The following is a 22,445-nucleotide window of genomic DNA, read 5'->3' as shown; positions in this document are numbered from 1 at the left end:
TTTAATACTGTATTTTTGAAAATCCAACCTCTACTCTAGATTTTTAATATTTGCTATTTGGCATTTGTTATCAATTTTGTACCTTTAAGAACCCAATCTTCAGTACCTACTTTACTTGGGAGTGAGATTACTGGCTTGACCGATCTCTCTCCCTTTGGACTTTCCTTTTTCTCCATCAGGTCACCTCTATCTCTTCCCTCCCCCTTCTTTTCTCTACCCAACTCTGTGAATCTCGTTGTGTGTTCCAGACGGTGGAGAACACTTAGGGAACTGATTACTGGCTGGATCTGTCTCTCTCCTTTTGATTCCCACCTTTATCCTCCTGGCCACCTCTGTCTCCTTCCTCCCTCTTCTCTTCTCTGTATAACTCTGTGAACATCTCTGAGCGGTCAAGACTGTGGAGCACACATAAGGAAGTGATTACTGGCTAGCTTGCTCTCTCCTCTTTTGATTCCACCTCATCTCATTTGGGTCACCTCTAACTCTCTCCTCCCTCTTATCTTCTTCATGTAACTCTGTGAACCTCTTTGGGTGTCCCTCACTGTGGAGAAAATTTTCATCTTTAACCAAGATGTTTTATCAATGGTGCTGTATAGATGGAGAAGTCTTGAGACTACTGTACAAATAAGACTGAAAACCAAAAGCAGGAGGCTTAAGTCCAAATCCTGAGAATACCTGGGAACTCCTGACTCCAGGGAACATTAATCAACAGGAGCTCATTAAATGCCTCCATACCTACCCTGAAACCAAGCACCACCCAAGGGCCAACAAGTTCCAGAGCAAGAAATACTACACAAATTCTCCAGCAACACAGGAACACAGCCCTGATCTTCAATATAAAGGCTTCCCAAAGTCACTCCAAATCCACTGACATCTCCTAACTCATTACTGGACATTGCACCCCAGAGATAAGAAATCCAGCTCCACCCACCAAAACACTGACACAAGCTTCCCTAACCAGGAAACCTTGACAAGCCACCCGTAAAACCTCACCCAAATGTGAGGAAACTCCACAATAAAGAGAACTCCACAAACTGCCAGAATACAGAAAGACCACCCCAAACACAACAATATAAACAAGATGAAGAGACAGAGAAATCCCCAGCAGGTAAAGGAACAGGACAAATGCCCACCAAACCAAACAAAAGAGGAAGAGATAGGGAATCTACCTGATAAAGAATTCTGAATAATGATAGTGAAAATTATCCAAAATCTTGAAATCAAAATGGAATCACAGATAAATAGCCCGGAGACAAGGATTGAGAAGATGCAAGAAAGGTTTAACAAGGACCTAGAAGAAATAAAAAAGAGTCAATAAATAATGAATAATGCAATAAATGAGGTCAAAAACATTCTAGAGGGAACAAATAGTAGAATAACCAAGGCAGAAGATAGGATTAGTGAATTAGAAGATAGAATGGTAGAAATAAATGAATCAGAGAGGAATAAAGAAAAATGAATTAAAAGAAATAAGGACAATCTCAGGGACCTCAAGGACAATGTTAAACACACCAACATTTGAATCATAGGAGTCCCAGAAGAAGAAGACAAAAAGAAAGACCATGAAAAAAATACTTGAGGAGATAATAGTTGAAAACTTCCCAAAATGGGGACGGAAATAATCACCCAAGTCCAAGAAACCCAGAGAGTTCCAAACAGGATAAACCCAAGGTGAAACACCCCAAGACACATATTAATCAAATTAACAAAGATCAAACACAAAGAATAAATATTAAAAGCAGCAAGGGAAAAACAACAAACAACACACAAGGGAATTCCCATAAGGATAACAGCTGATCTTTCAATAGAAACTCTTCAGGCCAGGAGGGAATGGCAGGACATACTTAATGTAATGAAAGAAAATAACCTACAGCCCAGGTTACTGTACCCAGACAGGATCTCATTCAAATATGAAGGAGAAATCAAAAGCTTTACAGACAAGCCAACGCTGAGAGAATTCAGCATCACCAAGCCAGCTCTCCCACAAATTCTAAAGGATCTTCTCTAGACAGGAAACACCAAAAGGGTGTATAAACTTGAACCCAAAACAATAAAGTAAATAGCAATGAGATCATACTTATCAATAATTACCTTAAACATAAATGGGTTGAATGCCCCAACCAAAAGACAAAGACTGGCTAGATGGATACAAAAACAAGATCTCTATATGTGTTGTCTACAAGAGACCCACCTCAAAACAGGGGACACATACAGACTGAAAGTGAAGGGCTGGAAAAAGATATTCCATGCAAATAGAGATCAAAAGAAAGTAGGAGTAGCAATACTCATATCAGATAAAATAGACTTTAAAAAAAGGCTGTGAAAAGAGACAAAGAAAGACACTACATAATGATCAAAGGATCAATCCAAGAAGAAGATATAACAGTTATAAATATATATGCACCCAACATAGGAGCACCACAATATGTAAGACAAATGCTAACAAGTATGAAAGGGAAATTAACAATAACACAACAATAGTGGGAGACCTTAATACCCCATCACACCTATGGATAGATCAACTAAACAGAAAATTAACAAGGAAACACAAACTTTAAATGATGCAATAAACCAGTTAGACATAATTGATATCCATAGGACATTTCACCCCAAAACAATGAATTTCACATTTTTCTCAAGTGCACACGGAAGCTTCTCCAGGATAGACCACATCCTGGGCCATAAATCTAGCCTTGGTAAAATTAAAAAAAAAAAATGAAGCCATTCCAAGCATCTTTTCTGACCACAGTGCAGTAAGATTAGATCTCAATTACAGTAGAAAAACTATTAAAAATGGCAACATATGGAGGCTGAACAACACGTTGCTGAATAACCAACAAATCACAGAAGAAATAAAAAAAGAAATCTAAATATGCATAGAAACGAATGAAAATGAAAACACAGCAACCCAAAATCTGTGGGACACTGTAAAAGCAGTACTAAGGGGAAAGTTTATAGCATAGCAATACAGGCATACCTCAAGAAACAATAAAAAAGTCAAACAAAGCAGACCATAAACAAGATGAAAAGACAACCATCATAATGGGAGAAAATATTTGCAAATGAAGCAACTGACAAAGGACTAATCTCTAAAATGTACAAAGAGTTCATGTACACAGCTCTCTCTCGCTCTCTCTCTCTCTCTCTCTTTCTATATATATAGAAACAGCATTTTGTGGTCAAACGTTCATATAGTTAAAGCTATGGTTTTTCCAATAGTCATGTATGGGTATGAGAGTTGGATCATAAAGAAGGCTGAGTGCCAAAGAATTGATACTTTCAAACTGTGGTGTGGGAGAAGACTCTCGAGAGTCCCTTGAATTGCAAGGAGATCAAACTGGTCAATCCTAAAGGAAATCAACCCTTAATATTAATTGGAAGAACTGAGGCTGAAGCTCCATTACCTTGATTGCTTGATGTGAAAATCTGACTCATTGGAAAACATCCTGTTGCTGGGAAAGATTGAAGGCAGAAAGAGGAGGAAGTGGCAGATGATGAAATGGTTAGATAGCATCACTAATGCAACTGATACAAACTTAAGCAAACTCTGGGAGATAGAGGAAACTCAGAGGGCAACATAACAACAACAACAAAAAAATTCACCACAGAATACGTTCTGAACCTCAATTACTAGCAGAGAAACAGCTCAGAGGCTGCTCAAGTCCACCAGCAACTAGTGGGGGTTGGGTGTAGAGGTTTGGGCTGGTGGCTGGTTCTTAGGGTAAGGACTGGATCTGAATGTCCTGTGGACAATCGGAGGAGGCTACTATAACACAGCAACCTAAACCATGTGAATGCCAGAGAGACAAAGAAAATCAAAGGACCTTTCCTGCAGGAAGGCTCAAGTGCTGCATGGTGACACCTGGTCAGCTCACAGAACAAATATTGTGCCCTAGTGAAAACCAAAAAGGAGTAAGCTGCTGCCATTTATGACCCTCTTTCCCTGGAGGCAGAGAGGTAGGACTGTGACAGCCAGAGCTGGAATGCAAGGGGCTGCTGCAATCTTGGCCCCAGAGACTGCATTTCCCATCAAACTGTGAGCAGGCTGTCAGTCGATAACCATGTCTTCCTTGGATCCTGGACAGTTCACATTGGCCGGGAATGTCACAGTCTGAGACCAGCTCCCCAGAGGAGAAACACAGCACACCTGGCATAGTGCCCTCTTCGTGCAACAGAGAAATTGGGCAGCTTGGACCGGGGAGGTGCATAAGATGCATGGCCCACCCAAGACAGTGTGCTCGCCAAGCACCTGGTCACCTGAGTTGCTTGGACCTGGGAAAGGCACAAAATGCACAGCACACCTGGGTCTGAGCCTTATGGAGGCCACCATCATCCTGATACCAAAACCAAACAAAAGCCACAAAAAAGAAAACTACAGGCCGATATCACTGATGAACATAGATGTAAAAATCCTCAACAAAATTCTAGCAAACAGAATCCAACAACATATTAAAAAGATCATACATCATGACCAAGTGGGCTTCATTTCAGGAATGCAAGGATTCTTCAATATTCTCTAATCAATCAATGTGATACACCATCTTAACAAATTGAAAGATAAAAATGGTATGATTATCTCAATAGATGCAGATAAAGCCTTTGACAAAATTCAATATCCATTTATGATAAAAACTCGAGAAAGTAGGCTGCTGCTGCTGCTGCTGCTAAGTCGCTTCAGTCATGTCCGACTCTGTGTGACCCCTGAGACAGCAGCCCACCAGGCTCCCCCATCCCTGGGATTCTCCCAGGCAAGAACACTGGAGTGGGTTGCCATTTCCTTCTCTAATGCGTGAAAGTGAAAGTGAAGTCGCTCAGTCATGTCCGACTCTAGCAAACCCATGGACTGCAGCCTACCAGGCTTCTCCGTCCATGGGATTTTCCAGGCAAAAGTACTGGAGTGGGGTACCATTGCCTGGGAAAGTAGGCATAGAAGGAATATACCTCAACATAACAAAAACTATATATGACAAACCCACAGCAAACATTCTCAATGGCAAAAAACTGAAAGCATTTCCTCTAAATCAGGAACAAGGCAAGGGTGCCCACTGTTACCACTACTATTCAACATAGTTTTGGAAGTCATAGCCACAGCAATCAGAGAAGAAAAAGAAATAAAAGGAATCTAGATAGGAAAAGAAGTAAAACTGTCACTGTTTGCTGATGACATGATCCTCTACATAGAAAACCATAAAGACTCCACAAGAAAATTACTAGAGTTAATCAATGAATATAGCAAAGTTGAAGGATATAAAATTAATGCACAGAAATCCCTTGCATTCCTATATACTAATAATGAAAAATCAGAAAGAGAAATTATGGAAACAATCCTATATACCATTGCAACATTAAGAATAAAATACTTAGGAATAAATCTGCCTAAAGAAACAAAAGATCCATATATAGAAAAATATAAAACACTTATGAAAGAACTTAAAGATGACACAACTAGATGGAGAAATATGCCATGTACTTGGAGTGAAAGAATCAATATAGAGAAAATAAGTATACTACCTAAAGCAATCTATAGATTCAATGCAATCCCTATGAAACTCCAATGCTGTTTTTCACAGAACTAGAAAAAATAATTTCACAATTTGCATGAAAACACAAAACCCGTCAAGTAGCCAGAGGAATCTTGAGAAAGAAGAATGGAACTGGAGGAAACAACTTTCCTGACTTCAGACTATACTACAAAGCTACAGTCATCAAGACAGTATGGTACTGGCGCAAAGACAGAAATATAGATCAATGGAACAAAACAGAAAGTCTGGAGATAAATCCATGCACATATAGACACCTTATCTTTGACAAAGGAAGCAAAAATATACAATGGAGAAAAGACAGTCTATTCAACAAGTGGTGCTTAGAAAACTGGTCAAACACCTATAAAACACTGAAATTAGAACACTTTCTAACACCATACACAAAAATAAACTCAAAATAGATTAAAGACCTAAATGTTAAGACCAGAAATTATAAAACACTTAGAGGAAAACATAGGCAGAACAGTCTCTGACTTAAATCACAGCAAGATCCTCTAAGACCCACCTCCCAGAGTAATGGAAATAAAAGCAGAAATAAACAAATGGCACCTAAGTAAACTTAAAAGCTTGTGCCCTATGAAGGAAGGTATAAGCAAGTGAAAAGACAGGTTTCAGAATGGGAGGAAATAAAACAACTGAAAAAGAATTAATGTGCCACATGTATAAGCAGTTCATGCAGCTCAGTACCAGAAAAATGAATAACTCAATCTAAAAGTAGGCCAAAGAACTAAACAGACATTTCTCCATAGAAGACATACAGATGGCTAACAAACACATGAAAAGATGCACATCACTCATTATTAGAGAAATGCAAATCAAAACCACAATGAGATATCATTTCACCCTGGTCAGAATGGCCATTATCAAACTCTACAAACAAAAAATGCTGGAGAGTGTGTAGAGAAAAGCGAACACTTTTATACTGTTGGTGGGAATGCAAACTGATATAACCATTATGGAGAACAGTGTGGAGATTCCTTTAAAAATGGGTCATAGACCTGTCATATGACCCAGCAATCCCACTGGTGGGTATACTTCCCAAGGAAACCAGAAAGAGACTCATATACACCAATGTTCACTGCAGCATTATTTACAATTACTAGGACATGGAAGCAACCTATATGTCCACCAGCAGATGAATGGATAAGGAAGATGTGGTACTTATACAGAGTGGAATATCACTCAGCTGTAAAAAGAAACTCATTTGATTCAATTTAGTGAGATGGATGAAACTGGAGCCTATTATATAGACTGAAGTAAATCAGAAAGAGAAAGACAATATGAAATTTAGAAAGATGGTAATGAAGATCCTATAAGCGGGGCAGCAAAAGAGGCACAGATGTAAAGAATAGACTTTTTGGGAGGAGGAGCCAAGATGGCGGAGGAGTAGGACTGGGAGAACACTTTCTCCCCCACAAATTCATCAAAAGAGCATTTAAACGTCGAGTAAATTCCACAGAACAACTTCTGAATGCCGGCAGAGGACATCAGGCACCCAGAAAAGCAATCCAACTCTTCGAAAGGAGGTAGGAAAAAATATAAAAGACAAAAAAGAGACAAAAGAGGGAGGGACGGAGTTCCGTCCTGGGAAGGGAGTCTTAAAAAGAGAGAAGTTTCCAAACACCAGGAAACCTTCTCACTGCCGAATCTGTGCCAAGCTTTGGAAGCACAGAGGGCAACATAACGGGGAGAAAAAATAAATAAACAATTAAAACTCGAAGATTGTGAGTCCTACAGTAACTCCCCCAGCGGAGAAGCAGCACAGACGCCTGCACGCGCCATTAGCAAGTGGGGGCTGGGCAGGGAGGCGCAGCGCGGGCTGCATCGCTTAGAGTAAGAATCTGGCCTGCACACCCTGAGCACTATCTGAGCGAAATAATTTGGGCTAGCAAACCAGACTGTGGGATATCTACCACTCGAAAAGCCAGCCCCAACCTAAGACACCGCCAGGCCCGCGCACGGAACAAAGAACTGAACAGAGATAGCTGGCTGCAGACCTTCCCCCTCCGGTGACAGGCAGCCAGAGCCGGAAGGGGGCAATCGCAGCCCCAGAGAGACAATATCTATAAAACTGTAAGCAGGCTTCTTTGCTAACTAAAACTTCTTGGGGGTCTGGACGGTTAACATCTGCCTGAGAAGGTGCGCCGGTTTTACACCCAGATAACTGAGTGGCGGGGAGGCGATAAGTCGCAGCATTGGCGCTCGCCAAACACCTCATCACTTGAGCTGCTCGGACCTGGGAACAGCACAAAACTCAGGCCCAACTGAGTCTGCGACTCTGAGGACTGCCCGAGTGCCTGAACCTGAGCGGCTTGGACCTGGGAGGTACATGCAGCCCAGGGCCAGCCTCGGATTGTTCCCGGCGGAACAACCTAGAGCCCGAGCAGTGTGGGCAGGGAGGCTACACGCGCCGTGAGCGGGGGCAGACCCAGGGTGGCTGAGGCACTGCGAGCGCATGCCAGTGTTATTTGTTTGTAGCATCCCTCCCTCCCTCCCCACAGCACGACTGAACAAAGAGAAGAAATACAGCTCCACCCATCAGAACACCGACACAAGCTTCCCTAACCAGGAAACCTTGACAAGCCACCTGTACAAACCCACACACAGCGAGGAAAAGCCACAATAAAGAGAACTCCACAAACTGCCAGAATACAGAAAGGACACCCCAAACTCAGCAATTTAAACAAGATGAAGAGACAGAGGAATAGCCAGCAGATAAAGGAACAGGATAAATGCCCACCAAACCAAACAAAAGAGGAAGAGATAGGGAATCTACCTGATAAAGAATTCCGAATAATGATAGTGAAATTGACCCAAAATCTTGAAATTAAAATGGAATCACAGATAAATAGCGTGGAGACAAGGATTGAGAAGATGCAAGAAAGGTTCAACAAGGACCTAGAAGAAATAAAAGAGAGTCAATATATAATGAATAATGCAATAAATGAAATTAAAAACACTCTGGAGGCAACAAATAGTAGAATAACAGAGGCAGAAGATAGGATTAGTGAATTAGAAGATAGAATGGTAGAAATAAATGAATCAGAGAGAATAAAAGAAAAACGAATTAAAAGAAATGAGGACAATCTCAGAGACCTCCAGGACAATAAATGCTACAACATTCGAATCATAGGGGTTCCAGAAGAAGAAGACAAAAAGAAAGACCATGAGAAAATACTTGAGGAGGTAATAGTTGAAAACTTCCCTAAACTGGGAAAGGAAATAATCACCCAAGTCCAAGAAACCCAGAGAGTCCCAAACAGGATAAACCCAAGGCGAAACACCCCAAGACACATATTAATCAAATTAACAAAGATCAAACACAAAGAACAAATATTAAAAGCAGCAAGGGAAAAACAACACATAACACACAAGGGAATTCCCATAAGGATAACAGCTGATCTGTCAATAGAAACTCTTCAAGCCAGGAGGGAATGGCAAGACATACTTAAAATGATGAAAGAAAATAACCTACAGCCCAGATTATTGTACCCAGCAAGGATTTCATTCAAGTATGAAGGAGAAATCAAAAGCTTCTCAGACAAGCAAAAGCTGAGAGAATTCTGCACCACCAAACCAGCTCTCCAACAAATACTAAAGGATATTCTCTAGACAGGAAACACAAAAACAGTGTATAAACTCGAACCCAAAACAATAAAGTAAATGGCAACGGGATCATACTTATCAGTAATTACCTTAAACGTAAATGGGTTGAATGCCCCAACCAAAAGACAAAGACTGGCTGAATGGATACAAAAACAAGACCCCTACATATGTTGTCTACAAGAGACCCACCTCAAAACAGGGGACACATACAGACTGAAAGTGAAGGGCTGGAAAAAGATTTTCCATGCAAATAGGGACCAAAAGAAAGCAGGAGTAGCAATACTCATATCAGATAAAATAGACTTTAAAACAAAGGTTGTGAAAAGAGACAAAGAAAGTCACTACATAATGATCAAAGGATCAATCCAAGAAGAAGATATAACATTTATAAATATATATATGCACCCAACACAGGAGCACCGCAGTATGTAAGACAAATGCTAACAAGTATGAAAGGAGAAATTAACAATAACACAATAATAGTCGGAGACTTTAATACCCCACTTACACCTATGGATAGATCAACTAAACAGAAAATTAACAAGGAAACAAAACTTTAAACGATACAATAGACCAGTTAGACCTAATTGATATCTATAGGACATTTCATCCCAAAACAATGAATTTCATCTTTTTCTCAAGTGCACATGGAACCTTCTCCAGGATAGATCACATCCTGGGCCATAAAGCTAGCCTTGGTAAATTCAAAAAAATAGAAATCATTCCAAGCATCTTTTCTGAACACAATGCAGTAAGATTAGATCTCAATTACAGGAGAAAAACTATTAAAAATTCCAACATATGGAGGCTGAACAACACCCTGCTGAATAACCAACAAATCACAGAAGAAATCAAAAAAGAAATCAAAATTTGCATAGAAACGAATGAAAATGAAAACACAACAACCCAAAACCTGTGGGACACAGTAAAAGCAGTCCTAAGGGGAAAGTTCATAGCAATACAGGCACACCTCAAGAAACAAGAAAAAAGTCAAATAAATAACCTAACTCTACACCTAAAACAACTAGAAAAGGAAGAAATGAAGAACCCCAGGGTTAGTAGAAGGAAAGAAATCTTAAAAATTAGAGCAGAAATAAATGCAAAAGAAACAAAAGAGACCATAGCGAAAATCAACAAAGCCAAAAGCTGGTTCTTTGAGAGGATAAATAAAATGGACAAACCATTAGCCAGACTCATCAAGAAACAAAGGGAGAAAAATCAAATCAATAAAATTAGAAACGAAAATGGAGAGATCACAACAGACAACACAGAAATACAAAGGATCATAAGAGACTATTATCAACAATTATATGCCAATAAAATGGACAACGAGGAAGAAATGGACAAATTCTTAGAAAAGTACAACTTTCCAAAACTTGACCAGGAAGAAATAGAAAACCTTAACAGACCCATCACAAGCACGGAAATTGAAACTGTAATCAAAAATCTTCCAGCAAACAAAAGCCCAGGTCCAGACGGCTTCACAGCTGAATTCTACCAAAAATTTAGAGAAGAGCTAACACCTATCCTGCTCAAACTCTTCCAGAAAATTGCAGAGGAAGGTAAACTTCCAAAGTCATTCTATGAGGCCACCATCACCCTAATACCAAAACCTGACAAAGATCCCACAAAAAAAGAAAACTACAGGCCAATATCACTGATGAACATAGATGCAAAAATCCTAAAAAAAATTCTAGCAATCAGAATCCAACAACACATTAAAAAGATCATACACCATGACCAAGTGGGCTTTATCCCAGGGATGCAAGGATTCTTCAATATCCGCAAATCAATCAATGTAATACACCACATTAACAAATTGAAAAATAAAAACCATATGATTATCTCAATAGATGCAGAGAAAGCCTTTGACAAAATTCAACACCCATTTATGATAAAAACTCTCCAGAAAGCAGGAATAGAAGGAACATACCTCAACATAATAAAAGCTATATATTGCAAACCCACAGCTAACATTATCCTCAATGGTGAAAAATTGAAAGCATTTCCTCTAAAGTCAGGAAGAAGACAAGGGTGCCCACTTTCACCATTACTATTCAACACAGTTTTGGAAGTTTTGGCCACAGCAATCAGAGCAGAAAAAGAAATAAAAGGAATCCAAATTGGAAAAGAAGAAGTAAAACTCTCACTATTTGCAGATGACATGATCCTCTACATAGAAAACCCTAAAGACTCCACCAGAAAATTACTAGAACTAATCAATGATTATAGTAAAGTTGCAGGATATAAAATCAACACACAGAAATCCCTTGCATTCCTATACACTAATAATGAGAAAACAGAAAGAGAAATTAAGGAAACAATTCCATTCACCATTGCAACGAAAAGAATAAAATACTTAGGACTATATCTACCTAAAGAAACTAAAGACCTATATATAGAAAACTATAAAACACTGGTGAAAGAAATCAAAGAGGACACTAATAGATGGAGAAATATACCATGTTCATGGATTGGAAGAATCAATATAGTGAAAATGAGTATATTACCCAAAGCAATTTATAGATTCAATGCAATCCCTATCAAGCTACCAACAGTATTCTTCACAGAGCTAGAACAAATAATTTCACAATTTGTATGGAAATACAAAAAACCTCCAATAGCCAAAGCGATCTTCAGAAAGAAAAATGGAACTGGAGGAATCAACCTACCCGACTTCAGGCTCTACTACAAAGCCACAGTTATCAAGACAGTATGGTACTGGTACAAAGACAGAAATATAGACCAATGGAACAAAATAGAAAGCCCAGAGATAAATCCACGAACATATGGACACCTTATCTTCGACAAAGGAGGCAAGAATATACAATGGATTAAAGACAATCTCTTTAACAAGTGGTGCTGGGAAATCTGGTCAACCACTTGTAAAAGAATGAAACTAGAACACTTTCTAACACCATATACAAAAATAAACTCAAAATGGATTAAAGATCTCAACGTAAGACCAGAAACTATAAAACTCCTAGAGGAGAACATAGGCAAAACACTCTCTGACATACATCACAGCAGGATCCTCTATGACCCACCTCCAAGAATATTGGAAATAAACCAAAAATAAACAAATGGGACCGAATTAAACTTAAAAGCTTCTGCACATCAAAGGAAACTATTAGCAAGGTGAAAAGACAGCCTTCAGAATGGGAGAAAATAATAGCAAATGAAGCAACTGACAAACAACTAATCTCAAAAATATACAAGCAACTCCTACAGCTCAACTCCAGAAAAATAAATGACCCAATCAAAAAATGGGCCAAAGATCTAAATAGACATTTCTCCAAAGAAGACATACAGATGGCTAACAAACACATGAAAAGGTGCTCAACATCACTCATTATCAGAGAAATGCAAATCAAAACCACTATGAGGTACCATTTCACACCAGTCAGAATGGCTGCGATCCCAAAGTCTACAAATAATAAATGCTGGAGAGGGTGTGGATAAAAGGGAACCCTCTTACACTGTTGGTGGGAATGCAAACTAGTACAGCCACTATGGAGAACAGTGTGGAGATTCCTTAAAAAACTGGAAATAGAACTGCCTTATGATCCAGCAATCCCACTGCTGGGCACACACACTGAGGAAAGCAAAAGGGAAAGAGACACGTGTACCCCAATGTTCATCGCAGCACTGTTTATCATAGCCAGGACATGGAAGCAACCTAGATGTCCATCAGCAGATGAATGGATAAGAAAGCTGTGGTACATATACACAATGGAGTATTACTCAGCCATTAAAAAGAATACATTTGAATCAGTTCTAATGAGGTGGATGAAACTGGAGCCTATTATACAGAGTGAAGTAAGCCAGAAGGAAAAACACCAATACAGTATACTAACGCATATATATGGAATTTAGAAAGATGGTAACGATAACCCTGTATACGAGACAGCAAAAGAGACGCTGATGTATAGAATAGTCTTATGGACTTTGTGGGAGAGGGAGAGGGTGGGAAGATTTGGGAGAACGGCATTGAAACATGTAAAATATCATGTATGAAACGAGATGCCAGTCCAGGTTCGATGCACAATACTGGATGCTTGGGGCTAGTGCACTGGGACGACCCAGAGGGATGGTATGGGGAGGGAGGAGGGAGGAGGGTTCAGGATGGGGAACACATGTATACCTGTGGTGGATTCATTTTGATATTGGGCAAAACTAATACAATTATGTAAAGTTTAAAAATAAAATAAAATTAATTAAAAAAAAAAGAATAGACTTTTTGGACTCTGTGGGAGAAGGGGACAGTGGGATGACTTGAAAGAATAGCACTTAAACATTTATATTACTACGTGTAAAACATATGACCAGTGCAAGTTCAATGCAAGCAGCAAGGCACACAAAGCGGGTGCTCTTGTAGAACCCAATGGGATAGGGTGGGGAAGGATGAAGCAGGGGGGTTAAGGATGGGGGGACACATGTCCACCTGTGGCTGATTCATGTTGATGTATGGCAAAGCCACCACAATATCATAAAGTAATTGTCCTTAAATTAAAATGAATAAATTAAGAAAGATAAAATCAAAGTGCTATGTTGGTTCTATAATGGCCATAGTCATGCATGAGAAGTTAGGATGGCGGGAATTTGGTTTTACCGTTTGGGTGTTCCATAAAGATGAGGCCTGGATGCAGAAGAAATGGCCACAATCACCGCCGGGACTCCGTAGCCCACTGGGAACGTGAGCTTCTTCATGAATCTGTTGACACTGGAGTAGTTGACCACCGTCAGGTTGCGTGCAGTGAGGAAGAGCTGCAGACCCTCCAGCAGCATCCAGGTGAAGGAGGCCAGGTAGAGATAGTGTAAGGCACCTGCAATGATGGCACACAGCACCTGGGAGAGGAGGAAGGTGTCACCTGGATGGTTTGTCAGGATGGATCACAGCCCCAGAACTTCCTCTATGACTTGCCACTGGGGATAACTCTGATGTAAATGAATGAATTATCAATTGAGTGTTTGCTTTCTAGTTCTGTCAGTCCGTGTGAATTGGCTACTTATCCATCTAACATTACCTGGGATCCCACTATATTAAGGAGTCCAGTGCAGTATGGCCCCATGAACTCAGCATCCCTGGGGCAGGTATATTCTGGGACAGTATACGTACCTTGCTCTCAGTTCTGTCGATGGCTGTCAGGAAGAGCAGGTGGGCCAGGAAGAGGCAGAGCGAGAGCTGCAGATGGAGCGAGGTGCTGATGCTCTGGATGGCTTTGCACAGCAGGAAGGTGAGGGCCGCCAGGAAGAGACACAGCAGAGAGAGGCTCAGTCCCATGTAGGTGATCACAGTCAGTGCGAGATCCTCCTCCTGGGACCCAGCAGAGAGATCAGTCATGCTTTCCTGCTGTGGGGTAATGACCCTTCCACCATTTTTATTTGTAGACATAGAAAAATCAGGAATGGAGGTGCTGAGTAGATGATGTTATGGATATGTTTACGGATATGTTATGTTTATGGATAACTTTCCCCCAGTTCCAAAATATAGAAATTTATGGGATCTGAATGATAAAATCTGTGCCAGGAAGGATCGAGGGATAAGAGAGTGCTAATGAAGACCAAGACCTGGATCTCACAAGGGTTTATTTCCCTCTAGACTTTTGAGCATGACTAAGCTTCTCAGTTACCTCAATAGGTTCACAGAGGCAAGAAGCTACATTTTGAGCACCATCCTCCATCCCCGTAATGTAATGATCTATGACAAAGTCTCTACCTGTTGTCATGATGTCCAGGTATCAATTCCCAACTCTTAATTCAGCACAGTTTATCCCTGTAATATTTCTTCATGTTTGGCCACTAATCCTTACAGATTTAGAGCTAAACTCTTGGGTAAAAGAGAAAAACTGCTAAGCTTGGATGTTGGCTGTAGCTTAAAATTGATAATGTCTGCCTCTTTTTGGTGTGCATGTGTTCTCAGTCACTCAGGGGTGTCTGACTTTTTGTGACCTCAAGGACTGTAGCCCCTCAAGCTCCTCTGTCCATGGAATTTTCCAGGCAAAAATATAGGACTGGGTTGCCATTTCCTCCTCCAGGGGATCTTCCCAATCCAGGCATTGAACCTGAGTCTTCTGCGTCTTCTGAGTTGGCAAGTGGATTCTTTACTACTGAGCCACCTGGGAAGCTTGCTTCTTTTTGGAAATCATCCTAAATACCTGAGCACAAGGAAAAAATATCTCCCAACTTCCTTTTAGTATAAGTCTGGGTGAAGAGAGAGAGGGAGAAAGACAGAGGGAGGTGCAAAAAGGATGAAGAAAATGAATGTTAAAACCTGCAAATTAAGTGCTTCTGGATAAAAAGCAATTGAGTATGGTAGCACCAAATTTATTTTTGCAGCATGTCTCTATGTTCAATTTTGTTTAAGAATGAAATGTTTAGAAATAAATAACTGGCCCTCCAGATGATTCTGATGCACTTTAACTTTTGAGAATGTTTGGCTTATTGCATAAAACTAATTTTTGTACTGTATTAAAGTTCCCAAGAGAGGTCCACATGGGAGGAAATGCAGGTAGCCCCTGTTGGGAAGTGCAGTGCAAAATAGCCTTGAAGGAGAAGGTCCTTGGGAAAATGGCAGAGGGCCAGAAGTACTCAGGCTTTGCGATAGCTGAAAAACATCTCCTGCTTTTAGCTATGCTCAGTGCCAAGATTTAATAATATTAAAGATGTTGCTTGATAAAATGGATCATGGGATAAACACCTGGGTCATTTAGAATGTGCTGTCCTTGAAATATCTTTTACTGATTATGTCTTAACCCCGTATGCACTCTGCTGGTCATATACTCTAAGGTCTTTGTTCCTGCTTCTATAAAAAGGCTCGACTGCAGAAATAAATTTGTCAGTCCTTGCAAGAGACTGTCCGAGTGTTGTTCTTTCAGGTTCGTCGTTTCCAAGTTCAGGGGAGAAAATCCCCACAAGTGGCGCCTGAACAGGGACTTGAAAGGAAGGCTAAACAAAGCAACGAGCCCTGCAGAAAGAGGTAAGCAAGATGGGACAACATAGCAATAAGATTCCTTTCATTTCTATAATGCATCATTTTCTGATACAAAATGGTATTAGTATTTCAAGGGATCAATTGAACGACTGCTATCATATTTTACTGGAACAACTCATGGTTCCCAGAAGAGGGGACACTCAATCTAGACATAGAAAAGGGTTAAAAGTAATGTTTTGCGAGCATATCAGCAAGGGTTACATGGTCACTCATACAGGCTATCATAGAACAAATTGAAGGGCATAACATTGATTTGGAAGTAAAGACTATTCAGTCTTTACAAGAATGTTATGCTCAAGCAGACGCAATCCTTAGAAAAACAACTTAGAGACATATATATACAGGATGTGTCAAAACTGAAGCCACTTAGAACAGAGGTCATTTCATTCAACGGACAGCCCAAATCTGAGGTTTTCCTTCTGCTCCGCCTGTAACAGCAGTTGCTAACTTTGCTCATACTAATCATTTCACTCCTCCTTGGGAGATGCCTGCTTGCACTTTTGCTTTCCCAATACAGTTTAATCAACCTGCCCAAGGCCAAAATACTTGGGCTAATCTAGACGTGTTGTCTAGCCTTGAGAAAGCATGCACTCTGCATGGACCTACTTCTCCTTACTGTGTAGAATTCCTCAGAGGATGGGCTGATCATTGGATGCCATATGATTTTTTTCAAATAGCAAAGATGGTTCAAAATCCTTAACAATTACTTCAATGGCAAATATGGGTTAATGATGAGGCCCAACAAATAATGATTGACCAGCCATCTCATGGTAACCCTGCCAATTTAACCTATGATATACTCACTGGAACAGGATCCATGGCCGATATGATTGCACAATTAGCTAATATTACCCCTCAGATGTTACATTTCATTAAAGAAACTGCCTACAGGACGTGGGCAAAGGTTGATAGTGCAAACTCTGATGGTTCATTTGTTAAGTTTATTCAAGGACATGAGGAGGAATATTCTCAATTTTTAGGGAAATTACAGGATGCAATCAAAAAATCTATTAAGGATTTGATTTTACAAAATATTATTTTAAAACAACTTGCTTTTGAAAATGCTAATGAGGAATGTCAATCCGTGCTTAGACCAATTCGAGAGACTGGCTCTCTTATGGAATATTTGAAAGCTTGGAAGGATATTGGATCTATGTCCCATAGAGCAAAATTGGTGACATTAGAAACTTTTAATGTACAGAAAGCTACTAATGCCAAATGTTTTAACTGCAAGAAGGCCAACCATATGAAAAAAACAATGCTGCCTGCCAACACAGACCAGAAAAAATAATACTACTTCTAATAAGAAGAGACCCCCAGCAGTATGTCCAAGATATAATAAGGGGTTCCATTGGCTGAATGAATGTCATTCTAAATTTGATAAAGATGGAAACACATTGACCCCTGGTGCACAACAAAAACAACAGGGAAACTAATAAAGGGGCCATCCTCTAGCCCCATTACAAAAGGAGGACCCAACGTTATGATGCTACAAGTAGCTACATCTAAGAGTGCTTGCATTGATATACCTAGTCCTTATGACATATAATTAATGGAATTATATAACCTCCACAAAATTCCCACTGGATATTATGGCCTTATTCCATCCGGGATGATGGGACTAATTTTGGGACATAATAGCTGCACAATGAAAGGTTTAATGGTATTGACCGATGTTATGGATGAAGATTATAAAGGGGAAATACATGTTATGGTAAATGTTGTGGAAATGGGGAATGTATATTTACATAAAGGGGAACATTTTGCACAATTATTACTTTTACCATATGTCAAATCAATGAAAGCATCTGATAAAATTTTGCAGGGAAGCTTTGGTAGTACCAACCTTACTGCTGCACTATCCACCTTGTTAAAGGAACATCAGAAACCCATGCTCACTTTACACATACAGGAAAAAAAATTTCACAGGCATGCTAGATACCGGAGCTAACATTTCAATCATTAGAGCGGAAGAATGGCCCCTTGATTGGGGTAAAATTGTGGCTCTTCAAGACTATTAGGAGTGGATGAAACTGATGTAATAAAAAAGAAATCAAGAAAATGGAAAATGTTGATAGATCTAAGAAATGTTAATAATACTATAATTCCTATGGGGCCATTACAACCTGGATTACCCTCCCCTTCCATGGTACCAAAAGGCTAATCTATAATTATTATTTTATAAGATTGCTTTTTTACTATACTTTTGCATCCTAAAGATAGAAAACACTTTGCTTTTTCAGTTCCTTCTAATCACACGGCTCCTGTTAAAAGATTTCAACGGAAGGTTCTACCTCAGGGAATGATGAACTCTCCTACCATTTGCCAATATCTCATATCTGTTTTATTACAACCCATTAGAGATAAATATCCTACTGCTTTCATAATTCATTATGTGGATGATATACTCCTCTTCATGGAATCTGAACTCTGTTTACAACAGTTATATAATGAAGTTACTACTACTCTTCAAAATCATGGCCTGCTTGTTGCGCCAGATAAAATTCAATTGAAAGCACCCTTTAATTATTTAGGACATGTTATGGAAGAATCTAAAATCAAACCTCAAAAAACTAAAATTTCTGTACAGTCTTTACACACACTGAATGATTTTCAAAAGTTGCTAGGAGATATTAATTGGCTACAGCCATTTGTTGGCATCCTCACCTATGCCTTACAAAATCTATTTAAAATTTTAGAGGGATCCCTTAGCCCTAATAGCCCTAGGCAGCTAACAAAAGAGGCCAGAGAAGAGCTAGCCTTAATGGAAGAACACATTCAACAATCTTTCTCAACTCGGCTAGATCATGATCAACCGGTTTCTTTATATATATTCCCCACTGAACATTTGCCCACTGCAATTATAGCTCAACACAGCCCAATAGAATGGGTATATTTACACACTAAACAGTCTAAAAAAATCGTATCATATATTGAGAAAATAGGGCAATTTCTCATGTCAGGGAGAAGCCATGTACAAACTTTGACTGGATTTGATCCATATACAATACACATCCCCTTGACAAAAAAGAATTGCAAATTGCCTTACAGTATAACCTGACCATGAAAATAGCATTAAATGATTTTCAAAATGTTATCTCATCTCATTTGCCAAAAAGAAAATTATGGGACTTTCTACAATGTACTAAATTCATTATAACTAATATCATTGCATCCTAGCCAATTTCCAATGCACCCACCTATTTCATTGATAGTAACAAGAAAGGCATAGCAGGGATTGTCGGCCCTAATATCAAAGAGAAATTACCCACTACCTATTCTTCAGTACAAAGAATTGAATTGTATGTTTTACATGTTCTTTTGTCTCTTCAACCATTATCCTTCAATGTATATACTGATTCCAAATACCTTGCTTCCCTTTTCCCCGACTTTGTTACCACCTTTTTATACAATCAAGATGAAGAATTGCATACTCTTTTCACAGACTCAAGCCTTAATTCGCTCACGTACAGAACCTTTCTTCATTGCACACATATATGCTCATTCAGGTTTACCTGGCCCTCTGGTTGCAAGAAATGATGCCATCGACAGGCTCATAGCTCCTGTCTTTACATCTGCCAGTGACGAACATGCTAATCTTCATACCAATGCTAACAGATTGCACTCTAAATATCATATTCCCCTCACTGAAGCAAGGCATATTATTAAAACCTATGACGTCTGTGCTCCTCTGCACTTACGAACTACGATTTCAAGAGTTAACTCCCAGGGGCAATAACCTAATTCCCTTTGGCGATCTGACTTCACTCACTGCTCCCTAAGAAAGTTTTCTTTGCTTTTTGTCTCAGTAGATACATTTTCCAGCTTTATCTGGGCAATACCTATCTCTTCAGAATCCAGCAAACACGCCATTTCCGCACTCTTACTCACCTTCCCAGTTATGGGGATTCCTTCAGTCCTGAAAACAGACAATGGACCTGCATTTATCTCACACTCATTTCATTCATTTTTATCGGAATGGAACACCACACACATTACAGGAATACTCTATAATCCCCAGAGTCAAGCCATTATTTAAAGAGCCCACCACACCCTAGAAACTCATTTATTAAAACAGAAAGGGGGAATTTGGAAGAGGAGATACACTTCTTATCCTATGAACCCTCAATTATTATTATCTTTAACTCTTTATTCCCTAAATTTTTTAAACTCAACAGAAAATGATTCTAACACTCGTGTAGATAGACATTTTGCAGAAGACAAAAACAACAAATTAGAAATCAATAAATACATCAATATGGTATAAGCAATTTAATCAATGGCTGCCAGGAATCTTACAACTCCTAGGCAAAGGTTATGGTCTTGTCATTGCAGATGGAGAGGAAATCTGGGTTCCCCTTCACCACGTCCATTACCGAGAAGGACCCCAAGACTGGACTCCCTTGGCAAATGACAAAGCTGAAGCGAAGGGTCTCATCAATGACCTTGGAAGAGCCAATGAGGAAACACCATTGTCTGAATCCTTACCCTACATGGGCTCAAATGAAAAACATGACTCATCAGGCTGAGCAAACACTGAAGAACACTAGAACTCCTATGACTCCAGAGAAGCTATTTCTGGCAATGTTAGCTGTTCTTTCCTGTTCCTCTGGGGTAAATGTGGAATATGTTTATTGGGCATATATACCTAATCCACCTTTGTTATCCATAATGGATTGGGTTGACAAGGCCCCTATGGTATTCACCAATGATAGTCTGCACTTCTCTGCCCCATGGTCAGCACAGAGGCCAATTCACAAAGAAGATGAAGGAAAAAAGATAAATGTTTCAATTGGATTCAAAACACTACCTATATGCTTCGGAGCTCATTTTTTGTGCATGACTATATTCCCACAATGGTGGGCTTAATCTGTACACAATGTTTCCACCTATAGTATAGGAACGTTTGCAACTGCATCCTTCCTCTTAAATGGTTCTGAAAGACATTATCCTGGACAAATAGCTAACTATACTAACTCACTTTTCCAGCCTGCAGAACTAATATGTGATGCTGTATCTTGGAGAAAGAAACGATCAATTCAACCACTATATTGGTCTGACTATTGAGGACAGTTCAGGAAGGTTTCTATCAAACAACAAAATCAATCCATATTCAAATTCGTGGACTGGGGGCCCCATGGATTATTTATGAATTGCTCTGAGGAGCAAGAAAAAAATCATAGCTGTTCCTGGTATCATAGAGTCAACACATGGGGATTCCATAAGACCAATATTGGCTTTTGGACTGATAAGGATGTATTGTTAAACTAGTATAATGGAGGGTTGTCTCCACCTCAGCCCAGAATTATAGTCCCTCTTATAGGACCTGAACAATGGCCTATTTGGAAGATTCCTGCTGCACTGGAACACTTTGCCAATATACATGGGACTGTGAAGGCTTTAAAACCCCAAAACTATACCTTTATGTATAATAATACAGGTTGTATCCAATCCTATGTGCACCTCCCATACATGTTTATTGTAGGTAACTTTGATATAGATCTTTCTGCTAAAATTGTTAACTGTACAGCTTATGCTTTATATACATGTTTAAACCATACTATTTCTTACCACAATGCCAATGTCACTTTGGTCAAGCAGAGGTCTGAACTATGGCTTCCTGTCAATTTAACAGAGCCATGGACTGACTCTATATTCCTTTCAGTTCTGCTCAGAAATGATCTGAAAAGGTCAAGGCGCATAATAGGGTGGATTATTGCTGGCATTCTTAGTCTAATATCCATTGTTACAGTAGGAACCCTGTCTGGTATGGCATTACACAATTCTATACAAAATCATGATTTTATCACTGCATGGCACAAAGACTCTCATGATCTTTGGACTCGACAAGCCCCAAATAGATCAGCAACTACAAACACAAATTAATGAGTTACAAACTATGATAATCCACTTAGGAGATCAAATGCAGCAACTGACTTTCCAAACACATATACGTTGTCACTAGAATTTTACATCTTTTTGTCTGACTAACATGCCTTATAATAGCACTGAGTATCCTTGGGATAAAGTTAAAGCACATTTCCAGGATCTCACAGACAACTCAAGTTTAGACATCAATCTGTTGAAACAACAAATTGCTAATTTTCAAGTTGAGGTACCTAAGGAATTGTACAGCACTCAATTTTATGATACTTTAACTAAAACCCTGTCATCCCTAGACCCTAGAACTTGGTTTTCAGGAAGCAACATTTATATATATATATATTAATCACCTTACTTTTTCTGTCATTGATTATAAGATACAGATGTCTCTACTCAAGACTCCATGCCTCTCACAACGG

At 39.4% G+C, this 22,445-nt stretch overlaps 1 protein-coding gene across 1 annotated transcript in view; it reads right to left on the bottom strand.

The window, feature by feature from the left end:
* LOC133250509 (adhesion G protein-coupled receptor E2-like) overlaps nt 1–22,445 on the bottom strand; it is a 65,548-nt gene that overhangs the window by 24,087 nt on the left and 19,016 nt on the right. Inside the window, exons 13-14 of the mRNA XM_061421830.1 lie at nt 14,269–14,466; nt 13,762–13,997 (exon numbers count right to left, since the gene is read on the bottom strand). Coding sequence (XP_061277814.1) covers nt 13,762–13,997; nt 14,269–14,466 — 434 coding nt within the window. The remainder of the gene's footprint in view (nt 1–13,761; nt 13,998–14,268; nt 14,467–22,445) is intronic.

The sequence above is a fragment of the Bos javanicus genome, chromosome 7, assembly GCF_032452875.1.
Source record: "Bos javanicus breed banteng chromosome 7, ARS-OSU_banteng_1.0, whole genome shotgun sequence".
NCBI lineage: Eukaryota > Metazoa > Chordata > Mammalia > Artiodactyla > Bovidae > Bos > Bos javanicus.
This window is presented reverse-complemented; position numbering and strand designations above follow the sequence as displayed.